The sequence below is a fragment of the Anopheles maculipalpis genome, chromosome 3RL (genome assembly GCF_943734695.1).
Source record: "Anopheles maculipalpis chromosome 3RL, idAnoMacuDA_375_x, whole genome shotgun sequence".
In the NCBI taxonomy this organism is placed as follows: domain Eukaryota; kingdom Metazoa; phylum Arthropoda; class Insecta; order Diptera; family Culicidae; genus Anopheles; species Anopheles maculipalpis.
The window spans coordinates 48,408,396-48,422,610 of NC_064872.1; the positions used below are offsets into that span (position 1 = coordinate 48,408,396).

General features: G+C 38.9%; 2 protein-coding genes across 51 annotated transcripts in view; both read left to right on the plus strand.

Annotated features, from left to right (window-relative positions):
- LOC126561282 (sodium channel protein para) overlaps window positions 1–13,413 on the plus strand; it is a 38,372-nt gene extending 24,959 nt beyond the window's left edge. For 5 of the 50 annotated variants that reach the window (XM_050217261.1, XM_050217271.1, XM_050217275.1 and 2 more), the window contains 16 exons: window positions 411–688; window positions 825–998; window positions 2,689–2,851; window positions 3,798–3,985; window positions 4,054–4,261; window positions 6,077–6,288; window positions 6,576–6,795; window positions 6,877–7,142; window positions 7,249–7,422; window positions 9,705–9,827; window positions 10,831–10,953; window positions 11,030–11,224; window positions 11,306–11,551; window positions 11,623–11,893; window positions 11,959–12,263; window positions 12,337–13,413. In XM_050217261.1, coding sequence (XP_050073218.1) covers window positions 411–688; window positions 825–998; window positions 2,689–2,851; window positions 3,798–3,985; window positions 4,054–4,261; window positions 6,077–6,288; window positions 6,576–6,795; window positions 6,877–7,142; window positions 7,249–7,422; window positions 9,705–9,827; window positions 10,831–10,953; window positions 11,030–11,224; window positions 11,306–11,551; window positions 11,623–11,893; window positions 11,959–12,263; window positions 12,337–13,356 — 4,166 coding nt within the window. In that variant the 3' untranslated portion in view covers window positions 13,357–13,413. Of the gene's footprint in view, window positions 1–410; window positions 689–824; window positions 999–1,290; window positions 1,454–2,688; window positions 2,852–3,797; window positions 3,986–4,053; window positions 4,262–6,076; window positions 6,289–6,575; window positions 6,796–6,876; window positions 7,143–7,248; window positions 7,423–7,757; window positions 7,881–9,704; window positions 9,828–10,830; window positions 10,954–11,029; window positions 11,225–11,305; window positions 11,552–11,622; window positions 11,894–11,958; window positions 12,264–12,336 lie in introns of all 50 variants that reach the window. The other 45 variants (XM_050217276.1, XM_050217290.1, XM_050217292.1 and 42 more) reach the window with 16 other exon arrangements.
- LOC126562156 (CXXC-type zinc finger protein 1-like) overlaps window positions 1–14,215 on the plus strand; it is a 154,409-nt gene that overhangs the window by 56,536 nt on the left and 83,658 nt on the right. The window lies entirely within an intron of this gene.

Genomic DNA, 14,215 nt, shown 5'->3' on the forward strand with positions numbered 1-14,215 from the left:
ATCACTATTGGTATACAAAATTTGCAAAATTGATTCAGTCTTCAGTCGCTAAAATTGATCGCCAAAAGAAAAAAAAAAAACAAACAAAATTAAAACATAAGTTAACTAGTTTGAAGCTGTTTACAAAGGTCATATTTCATGCTTGCTAGCTAGAAAGCTCATCGTAAAATAGAGCATATTTTACGTGGGAAATATTTGTGTACAGCAAGCTTACCACATAAAATACGCCACACATTAAAGGCACATTCTATCGGCTAAAAGGAATTTTCAATTTCGCAACAATCATAAAAACCAGTCCAAATTGCTGCACTTACGAGTGAAATGAAAGTATATAAAACAAAAAAGACAAATACAACACAAACGGAAGTGAGTCAAAGCCCTTCGCACTAATGCTCGCCTACGATGTTCAGTCTCTGTTTATTACTTCCCCACAGAGGACGACGACGAAGACGGCCCAACGTTCAAGGACAAAGCCATCGAGTTCCTGATGAAGATGATCGACATTTTCTGCGTTTGGGACTGTTGCTGGGTTTGGCTTAAATTTCAGGAAGGTGTTGCTTTTATTGTGTTCGACCCATTTGTGGAGCTGTTCATTACGCTCTGCATTGTAGTAAATACATTATTCATGGCGTTAGATCATCATGATATGGATCCAGACATGGAAAAGGCTCTGAAAAGTGGCAACTACGTAAGTTTTCAATCTTTACCATTTAATCGTATCGGATCTCTGTGATGTATATAATAGTTACACACCCGGTAACCGACGGATGGGACAAGGGGAACGCACCATATTTAACTAGCTAAATGTGGCTTTCTGATTGCAGTTCTTTACAGCGACATTTGCCATCGAAGCAACAATGAAGCTAATTGCCATGAGTCCCAAGTACTACTTTCAAGAGGGTTGGAATATCTTCGATTTTATTATTGTAGCACTGTCCCTGCTAGAGTTGGGGCTTGAGGGTGTTCAAGGATTGTCAGTATTACGCTCATTCCGTTTGGTAAGTATTGTCCGTAAAGATGCGCTGTGTCTGGTCGTTGAATGGCCGATACGAAAATGTCAAACTGATAACCGATAACCGTAAAGAAAAAAGAAGCTGTTTCAAAGTCGTATGACACATGCTACTCGCAGCGGTGCTCCACGCATAATACCCAGAAAAAAGGTTCCATTCTTCGTCCGCAAAAGCGGTAATTACGTAATTTTGAGTGTTGAAAAGGGTCAAAGATTCGTTCGTTAACGCCGTCATCAATTATAATGCAAATTCTGAAATATTGATACGCTTGCAATTACAGCTAAGAGTGTTCAAACTGGCAAAATCCTGGCCTACACTAAATCTTCTTATTTCCATCATGGGCCGCACAGTTGGTGCATTAGGCAATTTGACCTTCGTCTTATGCATCATCATTTTCATCTTCGCCGTGATGGGGATGCAACTTTTTGGCAAGAACTACACAGGTAGTGTGCGAAATGCCAACATGTGCTTGGGAGATTGGATATACGATTCAAGATCCGCTCTACCTTTCTTAACTATTAAATTTTCTCTCTATGTAAACATATATCTCTCCTTCTCTCTCTCTCTCTCTCTCTCTCTCTCTCTTCCTTTCTGCTATATGCTGAACATCCTTTAAACAATGCCTTAAGTGCAATTTTTTAATTTTGGTTTTAATTTATCCTATGAAGTACATTTTATAATGAATTTCTTGCCTACTACTACTGCTCTATCCACATACTTTACACACTTACCGGATCAAGAGCCTACATTCAGTAATTAACACTCATGAGGGAGGGAAATGTTTATTAAAGTTTTTCTAAGCTTATCAAATATCTGCAAATCGTATCCAAATTGTCAACTATTGTCTTAACTGATTGCAACATGGTTGTATTGCTGGATGTTTGTTGCTCTTGATAGTAAATGGTGTGTAAGGCATTTCCTAACTATCTCTATCCCTTGGTTTGTAACTAAACGCTACGATGTATTCCTTTCAACTTTGCATAACTCTACTTAGCTGCAAGGCACTGATAATCTCTGTTTAGTATGAACACATCGGCATTAGCAGCGTTAGAAATTTTGCAATAGCGTACTAGAATTGCTGATCTAGCGTACTTAAATGCTGCGTAGATAAGGAATGTATGATGTAGGACGAAGGCGTGCAGCAGGTGTTCATCGGTGCGAATACTTGAAAGAGTCATAGAAATCTTCAATAGCAATTAGTGGATGTGTTTGATGAAACAGCATGATAGGGCTAACAAATGTTTCGAATGAAATTCACGCAAAAAAAAAAGAAATCCTCCTATGGTTCGGCGCATAGAGGTTCACCAATCCAACGATCTTATTACTACTTTATCGGATTGATAGACAAAACCCCGTTAAAGAAAACTGTATGCTTACTATTACTTGCCAATTTTCTCTACTATCTCTCTTTTTCTCTCTTTTTTCTATTCCATGGTTCTTTTTCCTCTCACATAAACCGTATGATATTTATACACTTCTTGCTAAACAAAAAAAAATGCAACACGTACATAACGACATAATTAAACTGCATCACTACCCAAACGCATTTGCCAAACAATTGGAATGGCGTAACACCAAAAAACGAAAAACTGTATCATTTTAAATGCATCTCATTTCGAACTGAACGCATCACCGCAAAACCCACAACACACGCAAAATATCTGAAAATCAACAACAGCTTCGAGTCTTTAAGCTCGCCAAATCGTGGCCAACGCTGAATTTACTCATTTCCATCATGGGTAGAACGATGGGAGCGTTAGGTAATCTGACGTTCGTGCTCTGCATTATCATCTTCATCTTTGCCGTGATGGGAATGCAGCTGTTCGGAAAGAACTATGTCGGTAAGTAAGCGAGCTCTGCAATGGCGCAAAAGTACTTTGAGTGATTGAGAGCGTTGTTCGAGACCACCAACACAATCACGGCGAAAAACAAGGCAATCCTTACGTGCGAAAATCTCTCTACACCATATCAAATTGTATAATGTTATACCAAAATAATCATTTCAATTCGAAAGAGCATGAGCAATAGTGTTGATTGAGTGTGAATGGTATCGTCAGCTGTGGTAAATGCTTACCGAGCAAGATACACAATAGTATGATAGCTGAAAGAGGTGCTTGTGCTACGCTTTTCCAAATAACACTATTAATGTAGTTGTATAAGGTCTGAATACGGTTGTACATATCGAAAAAAAAGTGTACAACGTCAAACGAATCAATGAAAAACTTTAAGGTAGAGTATTTAGCGTACCATATCAATTGTTTCTTATAAATAATGCTTCAAATTTTAATACGTGGCTTTCAAACCAATTGTGAATATTGACTCTTTTTATCATCTGTAAGAAAATCTACTAGTGCTGATATGTCACCTAAATTAAAACAAAAAGTTGTGTCTTCACATAGCACATCTGGTCTCTCTCTATCTTCCTATATTAAACAAAGCGGTTGAAGCTCGTTACGATACACATTCAAATTTTGCTTTATATCAGCCACTATTTTCTTGCATTTGGTATGCTGTTCTGACTTGCGATGAACATGTTATAGACTGTTCACAAGATTGCTAACTTGTATAAAACTTTATGCAACCAAAATATTTTTAACAAAACAAGCTTTTAGAACAAAAGCTCTAGAAACAGCTTACATTATGCCTCGATAACCAGCATTCTGCTAGCTTCTCCACGCGGATTCTTTGTATTTCAAGTGCAAGTGCGGTTGCTTTCTGTACGACTCCCTAATAATGTATTGTTTTTGGTTTTTCTCTACCTGCTTCTTTCGTGAACGCTTCTTGCAGATAATGTGGATCGATTCCCGGACCATGATCTGCCAAGATGGAATTTTACAGATTTCATGCACTCCTTCATGATTGTGTTCCGTGTGCTGTGCGGTGAATGGATCGAATCCATGTGGGACTGTATGCTTGTCGGCGATGTGTCTTGCATACCCTTTTTCCTAGCTACAGTAGTGATAGGAAATTTAGTCGTAAGTTATCTCTTTTTGATACCATAAGTGCAAAACCGGTGGTGATGACCAATGACTCTATTTTGCAGGTTCTTAACCTTTTCTTAGCTTTGCTTTTGTCGAATTTCGGTTCCTCATCGCTCTCCGCACCGACGGCTGACAACGAGACCAACAAGATTGCTGAAGCGTTTAACAGAATATCTCGCTTTTCTAACTGGATCAAGATGAACGTAGCGAACGCTCTCAAGTTTGTGAAAAATAAATTAACAAGTCAGATTGCATCCGTACAGCCGACAGGTAAGCAATGGATCGTTCTTGGTTGTAGGGAGAAGGTTACTATCCACTTACATTACCGCTACTAACATTAGCGCTAGTGTTTAACTATCGTTTACTTTTTTTGAGTTACCCACCGTAGCGTAGAAAACCCATAAACACAACCCGTTGTTATTGATTTCGATAATTTTGGGAGATATTTGATATCGACTTGATCATAGATGAGTAATGCATAAACCGATTTTAAAAACCGAAAAAAAAACTTGAAAAAAAAACCGGATGAAATCCGCCTCTTAAGATATGGAGCAGTTAACTAGTTACTACGGGACCTTATGTCAATTACTACATTATGCATCTGCCTCATACATTTGTTCGTATGTGTATCAAATAGTGCTCACAGTCATATTGCATCACTGTGAGTGTGTGTGTGTGTGTGTCAAATATGTCCAAAGTTATATATTTTTTTTAGTAATAATGGTTTTTAATTGATTGTAGATTCATTGTTATCGTTAAGAGTGGATTTTACCCTTCTGCCGAAAGTAGTAATTGAGCTTTCTATCATATGTTGCTAGTTTCGTAGTAATGTGCCATGTTATGCAAATATGTTTGTGTGTTATGAAGCAGAACTATTTGAGAAACATGATAAGTTCGATAAGTGTCTGACTTCAGTTCTTCGTATGATTTATCGTGCCTTTGTTGTAGTATAAAATCATTTCAAAAAGGTTAATCCTTCAGGAACGGCTAAGATATTCCTGATGTGTGGTAAATTATTGAAATAATGTTTTCAAAATTGTTGCATTTAACGTAGCAGAAAGAGTAATAGAAAAGCTAAATCATTCAATTAGAATGACAGCTAGAGGGTGAATACTGTCGGAAACCTCTGTTTGATGATGGTGTGCAGAGTAATGATTTGTTAAATTATTGCTTTTAAAATATTTAACTAAGTACTTACACAACTGCGACAATAAAAACCTTTTAGCGAGCCCATAACATTCTGTTGTATAGCTTGAAAATTTGATAACTAAAGGCTTCAACATAATTTCCGACTATTCCATTCGGTTCCTGATTTATATGCCACTAGCACAACTTATTACAGTGAATTAGCAAAATTAATGCAAAACGTTGTCCAGGATGCCATGGTTCATTTTAACTTATGTTCATTTCCTTTACCACGACATCTTTTGGTGCCAGTCCAACTGGCACGTCTTGCTCATGTTGGTACATTTGTGAAAAATACCGATGTAATTCTCACTTTTTCGATTGTTTTGTACAGAAGACTGTTTATGTATTATTCGTGTTGTATTTACCTACTGTTTTACCCCAACTATATGTCCTGCCAACGCTTGTTGATTGTTCCTGATTGTGGATTTCGTACAGTGATAGTAGACGTTTGACGTTGTTTGCATTGAAAACGGTTGTTTGCATTTGTTTGTTGTATGTTGACGGTCGTGTGTGTGTGTGTATGTGTATGTGTGCTCTGATATTGAACATATCTGTGTGCCTTCAAACGATTCTTAATGCAATTGTATCGATTTTTTTTCGATTTGTCTGTTTCAATTTTAAATTTTCCGACTATATCTGCGCATTGACACGAACGTACGAATGTAATGATGCCAATTTGTGTAACAACCGATACACTTGTCATGTTCGACAAATTTGCTGGGTTCCACGGATTTGAAATGATATTATATCGATGGTAAATTATGCGATTTAATCAAAACCTACAATGTGTTGGTACCTCCGTTTTGGTATGGTGAAATCATACATATTATTATGGAAACTGAATCATGACACACAAACAAACAAACAAACAAACAAAAACACACACACATACGTTAGGCAAAGGAGTATGTCCATGTATATCTGCAGAGCATGGTGAAAATGAGCTGGAACTCACTCCAGATGACATACTGGCCGATGGACTGCTGAAGAAAGGAATCAAGGAGCACAACCAGCTGGAAGTAGCGATAGGAGATGGCATGGAATTCACCATCCATGGTGATTTAAAGAACAAAGCAAAGAAGAATAAGCAGATCATGAATAACTCAAAGGTACGTACTAGTTTGGACCCGTCGATGCCGCACCTTTGCATTTATCCATTTTTGAGAATTGTAGACTCATTTTCTTCTGTTTGTTTGTTTGATTGTATCAAAATTGTTTCCTTTATAATTAAACACAATAATTCAATTTGGATACAACTGTAACACTCTAATTTTTCATTCTACATGTAACCTCACTATTTTCGTCTCATCCACTCGCATTCACCCTTCTACATGAACAGTTAGCTGCTAAGCAAAACATTAATCTCATTATGTGTGTATTATGTCTTGATAATTAGGTGATAGGCAATTCTATTAGTAATCATCAAGATAATAAATTAGAACATGAACTGAATCATAGAGGCGTGTCCTTGCAGGACGATGATACTGCCAGTATCAAATCTTATGGCAGTCACAAAAATCGCCCATTCAAGGACGAAAGCCACAAAGGCAGCGCCGAAACGATGGAGGGCGAAGAAAAACGTGATGCCAGCAAGGAGGATCTAGGAATTGACGAAGGTAAGCCAAACCCAGTCACGTTAACGAAAGCGACGCCGCTAAAACCTTTCTGCACAATGTTCGTTCTTTTGCTCTCTCCAGAACTCGACGACGAAGGCGAAGGTGAAGAAGGACCGCTGGATGGTGAGCTTATCATTCACGCCGAAGAAGATGAAGTGATCGAAGATTCGCCGGCTGACTGTTGTCCGGATAATTGCTACAAAAAGTTTCCGGTTCTCGCTGGAGACGACGATGCACCATTCTGGCAGGGATGGGGAAACTTACGTCTCAAAACATTCCAGTTGATTGAGAACAAATATTTCGAGACTGCTGTAATTACTATGATTTTGCTTAGTAGCTTAGCTTTGGTAAGTGTGATTCGACGGAATACAGTTTAGCTTGTCCAATAACTAATGAATATATTCTCTTTCCCTCTCTCTCTTTCTCTCATTTATATATTACGCTTTGCTACAGGCACTCGAAGATGTACATCTTCCACAGCGCCCTATCCTTCAAGATATCCTTTATTATATGGACCGAATATTCACAGTGATATTTTTTTTAGAGATGTTAATCAAATGGTTAGCTTTAGGTTTTAAAGTATACTTTACGAATGCTTGGTGTTGGCTTGATTTTATTATCGTAATGGTAAGTATGATCATTCTGTGCGTCGTTCAACCCATTGACTGGACCCTCATATGATTCTCATATGTTATCTCCATATAAGGGATTTTTCTTCGATTCACTTCAACCATAAATTCTTACACAATTCTCACTTGTACGGAATTATTATTTAACATACACATTTTTGTAACATGCTAAAAAAAAAGTCCTTTGCTACGTTGAGTAAGCACACACATGCGATATATTGTCAGGTTCGATCGAGGTGAAGTTTTAAGACAATCTTGTCTTGTCGATTATCTTGAGTTGATTTGTGTTTGATTAGTATTTTTTCCTCCGTTCAATGATTTTTTTTTCCTTAGCTATCGCTGATAAACCTTGCCGCTATCTGGGTAGGAGCGGCCGATATTCCAGCGTTCCGTTCAATGCGTACACTGCGCGCCTTACGCCCGCTTCGTGCCGTATCACGTTGGGAGGGTATGAGAGTAAGTACCAAGCCTCTTGGTTTACTTGCGTACATTTCGATCGCTAAAGAGGCGCTACCTCTAATGGCCTTTGATGGTGTACCACTTTGTGCAGTGACATTGTTCGTGGAAGCTATCTTGCTCTTCCTTCAATTTCCTACATTCTACATTCTGGCGAAACACGATTGTTTTCTATTTCTTCCTTGTAGTCCTCTCTATGTTTGTATAGACGTGTGCTGTATTTCTTCAAAACAAAAACAAAAAAAAAATCTCTTGTCCAAAGAATCAATCTGTCATCTATCTATCTTTTGTTCACGTTGCTGGTTTACATGCAATTAAGCAAACATTTCAATGCAGCTTCTGGTCTACAGTGTGTAATATTCGATGTTTAGTATAACAGAACACTTTATATATCAGATTCGTCTTCCTAGATGTGCAATTGTACAATTTTCTTACATTTGTAAATCATCCAAAATCATTATGGTGTACTCGTGTTCGTTTGCTACGAAAACGTCCTAATGTATCCAAAAGGAATCAAATTGGGAAACGTTGTAAATGACAAACAACCTAAGAAATTCAGTATTTGATTTACGATTATCTGGTTTTATTTGATTTTTGCTGTACTTTTTTGTGTTTTAGCTTCCAGTATTTGTGTTGCAAGGTAATCGTCGCTAGGAATACTTAAAAGGATAACTTGAATAGCCTTCGCAAAAGTATGCATCGCTCTTGAGCTTGATGAACTCGACCGAGCCAAATCACATGCATCCGTGTGTTATTTGTATGTTATGTATTTTGCACACTGGTGTATGTCGCTGATGCAAAATTTTAGGAAAAAATTTCAGTTTCAGAGTGCCACATTTAGGAGCTCGGATTTGTTACGATAAAACAGAGTTTATTTGCTTTCTGATAGCTTCTGAAGTTCCATAGATTAAAAAATCAGGTCAGGTCAGAAAAAGGATGCTTATTGAACATAGATCAACCGATGGATCTAAAGGAATGATATGTTGAATGTTGTACGTGATGGTTATGGTCTAAACTGACAACTACCCTACCTTTCTTTAAACGCTATGCTGCCAGATAAGAATACGTTAAAAGCAAAACCCAAGCGATCTTTGGTGCATTTCAAACGCTGCTGTACGTGTACTGTACGTGATACATGTAGCTGATGCTGATGCAAAACAGGCGCTTTAGTATGTATCGATGTCACTTTTATGTGTTGCGTTCTTTCTGTTATCTTAATTTGATTGTATTCATTCGTACTTGATGAATTTATTTGTTTGCAAATACTTGTAATGAAAAATAAGCGTTTTTATCCTAAATTTACGTTCAAATGTGTCTTTGCTTAACAGATGCCAATTAGCAGTTACTCAATACAAGTAACGTTTGATTTCAAATGATACAATACTGCAAAAAAGTAAAAAGGAGTTGAAAAAAAAAACGATAGCTCTTTTGTTGCTTTAAAAATTATTTTTTTATTAATACATTCCAACATTCTGTCATGTTTAATTCTTCAGGAGAGCAAACGAGTTAATTATGAGTTGAAAGGATAGAAGAGCAATTTTGTCCATACTAGTGTTATCAATTCATTTAATAAGTTTCACTTTCAAAGATTACATACACTGCATACACAGCTCGAATGCGTCATCAAATCGCGCATTCGTTTGTAACTCAACAAATTCCTTCAGTTCTTCTGCAGTCAACATACAATATTTTACACACAATCATTGTTGAAGACAGAGTAGCTTAACCATATGGAGACAACAAATGTTACGGGTGGTTACAGATCAACGTTACGACCATCATCCATTAAATACTCGAGTGATTTGACCTATGCCATTTTCGTAGGTATCTTTAATAAACTTCGTTGCTTCACTTTGTGGAGCTGGTGGTATTCAAGCATTCAAAACCATGCGAACTCTTAGAGCCCTGAGACCGCTACGTGCCATGTCCCGTATGCAGGGAATGAGGGTACGTAATTCCAAAGTATTTACCTTACTCTCTCATTAGTTTCCAAACAAGCATTCAATAGAGCAACTAGCCATTCTACATATCGATCTGCACTAACATTTGATTTTAACGCATCAATCCAGTATGAAGCATCATCCAAACCAATTGCGCTATTCTAACAATGCTCTTTTCTAGATTGTTCTTATATGGTGTTAGTTATTTTTTTGATCATTCAAACGAAGTAGACTGTGTTACGATCGCAGAGATTCAATTGTTTTGAAGTTCGTGTTGGCCATTACTTTATCATGCTGCATCTGAATAATTCATGAGTAGGAATAGTCGTTCCTTCTTACCCATATTTAACGCTTCATTTTTATTTTCATTGTATGCCTCTCCTGTTTCTATAAGTGCCTAATTTTTTTTTTTAATGAAATATGTTTTATTTGTATGGTAAGTTTGTAAAATGTGTGCATAAATTGGCATGTCCTTCCTATCTAAATCATGTACATAACGACTTGCACGCTGTATGATAAAGTACAAGCACTACTGAATGTCGCCCACCACTGTTGCACAAAAACTCTCTAAACTTCAACAGCATTTCATGTGCTAAATTAAAGGCCTTTACATACAATCTTTGTTTGTCCTGTATCAGTTACCTTATCTATGCGCACATCAGCTCATCAGCAAATAACCTATTGTGGCATGCTTTGCAAAAATCATTTCACTTTTTCAGTAATTCAGTACCTAAGTTTGATGTGTAGGAACTGTACGCATACTGAAAATTTGAAAACAATGGACGCTTTACATATCGATTTTTGCATCATTGTACTGTTGAGTTTTCTGTTCACTGCATTTGTCTAAAGATAAAAAACAGAGCTTTTACGTTTGAAAACAACTAAACAACTAAAATTATATAACATCTTACATAGACCAAAAAAAAAAAGTAGTTCCTTCCCGGTTAATATTAATGGTTTCTTTGTATCGTTCAAATCATGGGTACTTTTGAATCAACCGTGTACCTTAGGTCGTCGTGAATGCATTGGTTCAGGCTATACCGTCCATCTTCAACGTGCTGTTGGTTTGTTTAATATTCTGGCTGATATTTGCCATCATGGGAGTGCAATTATTTGCTGGAAAATACTTCAAGGTAATTCTATTGCCATCTTCCCAACCCCATTTGGTTTTGTAATAGTAACAGGCCAACCGATTTCGTCTCTTTGTAGTGTGTGGATAAGAACAAAACAACATTACCTCACGAAATTATTCCGGATGTAAATGCGTGCAGGGCCGAAAACTATACATGGGAAAACTCGCCGATGAACTTCGATCACGTCGGTAAAGCGTACCTATGTCTGTTTCAAGTAGCGACATTCAAAGGATGGATACAAATCATGAACGATGCAATCGATTCGCGTGATGTAAGTGATCTGCAATGCAGCTGTATGTGTTTGTGCGTGAGCGCAGTTATCATGTTTCGGTTTCGGTAATTTCTGTTGCAGGTCGGCAAACAGCCTATACGGGAAACGAACATCTACATGTATCTGTACTTTGTGTTCTTCATTATCTTCGGATCGTTCTTCACATTGAATCTATTCATTGGTGTGATTATTGATAACTTCAACGAGCAGAAGAAGAAAGCTGGAGGATCGCTGGAAATGTTCATGACGGAGGATCAGAAAAAGTACTACAATGCGATGAAGAAGATGGGTTCGAAAAAACCTCTCAAGGCAATCCCACGACCAAGGGTGAGTGCTTTCGCCTAGAGATGCCGTTTTTCTGCAACATAACGCATGCTTATCTCTCACGATCTTTACAGTGGCGTCCGCAAGCAATAGTGTTCGAAATTGTGACCAACAAGAAGTTTGACATGATCATTATGTTGTTCATCGGCTTCAACATGTTAACCATGACCCTGGATCACTACAAACAATCAGAAACGTTTAGTGCGGTGCTGGACTACTTGAACATGATATTCATTTGCATTTTCAGCAGTGAATGTTTGATGAAGATTTTCGCCTTACGTTACCATTACTTTATCGAGCCGTGGAATCTGTTCGATTTCGTTGTGGTCATTCTATCAATTCTAGGTGAGTGACGGATTTTATTTCTCCAACGTATTTGAACGGTGTAACACATAGGCACATTCTTCCAGGTCTTGTCTTGAGTGACATCATTGAAAAATACTTTGTATCTCCGACACTTCTCCGAGTCGTGCGTGTTGCAAAGGTGGGCCGTGTATTGCGTTTGGTGAAGGGCGCCAAGGGTATACGGACACTGCTGTTTGCGTTAGCTATGTCGCTGCCTGCACTTTTTAACATTTGCCTGCTACTCTTCTTGGTGATGTTCATCTTTGCCATTTTTGGAATGTCATTCTTCATGCACGTCAAGGATAAGAGTGGTTTGGACGATGTGTACAACTTTAAAACTTTCGGCCAGAGCATGATATTGCTATTTCAGGTGGGTTGTTTGTGGTTGGCTATAGTTTCGCTTTATTTCACCACTCTGTACATTCTATCCATTGTATGGCCAGATGTCCACCTCAGCCGGGTGGGATGGTGTGCTGGACGGTATCATCAACGAGGAAGACTGTCTACCGCCGGACAATGATAAGGGCTATCCGGGCAACTGTGGTTCATCAACGATTGGCATAACGTACCTACTGGCGTATCTAGTAATAAGTTTTCTTATCGTCATCAACATGTACATTGCTGTTATTCTCGAAAACTACTCCCAAGCGACGGAAGACGTGCAGGAGGGCTTAACAGACGATGACTACGATATGTACTACGAGATATGGCAGCAGTTCGATCCCGACGGTACGCAGTACGTCCGATACGATCAACTGTCCGACTTTCTGGACGTGCTGGAACCGCCCCTGCAGATACATAAACCAAATCGTTACAAGATCATTTCGATGGATATTCCCATATGCCGTGGCGATATGATGTTCTGCGTCGACATTCTGGACGCGTTGACGAAAGACTTTTTCGCTCGGAAAGGAAATCCCATTGAAGAGACAGCGGAGCTGGGCGAAGTGCAGCAGCGCCCGGACGAAGTGGGTTACGAACCGGTCTCGTCCACGCTCTGGCGACAGCGCGAGGAGTACTGCGCTCGGCTCATACAGCATGCGTGGAAACGGTACAAGCAGCGTCACGGCGGTGGAACCGACGGTTCTGGAGATGATCTCGAAATAGATGCCTGTGATAACGGAAACGACGGTGGCAATGGTAATGATAACGATGGTAGTGGCGGAGCGGCAGTAGGTAGTGGAGATAATGGAAGCCAGATCGCCGGTGGCAGTATAGGTGGTGGCGGTGGCGGCACCCCTGGTAGTGGTAAAAGTAAAGGAATTCTCGGCGGATCTCAGGCTAACATAGGTGTAATGGATCATAGTCTATCATCAAAGGAATCACCGGATAGTAACGGCGATCCGCAAGGCCGTCAGACGGCCGTTCTGGTGGAGAGTGATGGATTTGTGACCAAGAACGGTCACCGTGTCGTCATACACTCACGATCTCCCAGCATAACATCGCGAACGGCGGATGTCTGAGCCAGGTCTCGCCCCCCTCTCTCGGATTCAGATTCCGAAGCACGGCAGAAATAATATTTAAAATGACATGGAATGTACGATTTAACTAAACACAACTAACATCGACAAAATCTCTCTCAAGACACACATACACGCAAGCTATCTTATGTACATGTACATATGGTCAGGTCAATCGAATCGATCTGACATCAAACTCTTCAAATCAACAGAACAGAACAATACGGATAAACGTAAGGAAATCAAAAGAGATTGTTTTGCTGGTGCTGATAAGACTCTCTAGCACATTCAGTCAGGCAGTGGCCGTATCCAAACAAATGTAAACAGCAGAATCTATCGCTACGCCAATGGCCGATCTTGGTGCGAGCCTTGGCATTGAAAAGGTAAAAGTGTTCTTAAGCTGCGCATGGTGAGATTCATCGCAATGGACTATGATTCGCTGAACCAAATGAACAGAACCGGATGAATTAAAACCAGTCGTCATCGTTCTACCAAACTTAAACATTTTGTAATTATTTTTATTTGAGCAACCAATCCAAACCCATACATTGGCGGATGCCATTTGTTTGGGCAGAAAAACATTTTTTCTTTATTTATATGTCCGTTGGACATCATTATTGCGATGCTGTAGGATGCTATCACTTAAAATGTTAAATTAAGCACTGCTTAAAGTGCAACTTTTTTTAATACGTTCACACTATGTGCTAAAACACGCGATGTACTAACATGTTGATGGAAACCATCGAAGTCTTGTTGTTGAAGTGTTGTTCAAAAGCTTGTACTTTTTTAGAACTTTTCTTCGTTAATGCAAAATGCATACATGCTGCATTTATTTTTAGTGCGAGATGCGCAAGTCAGACAT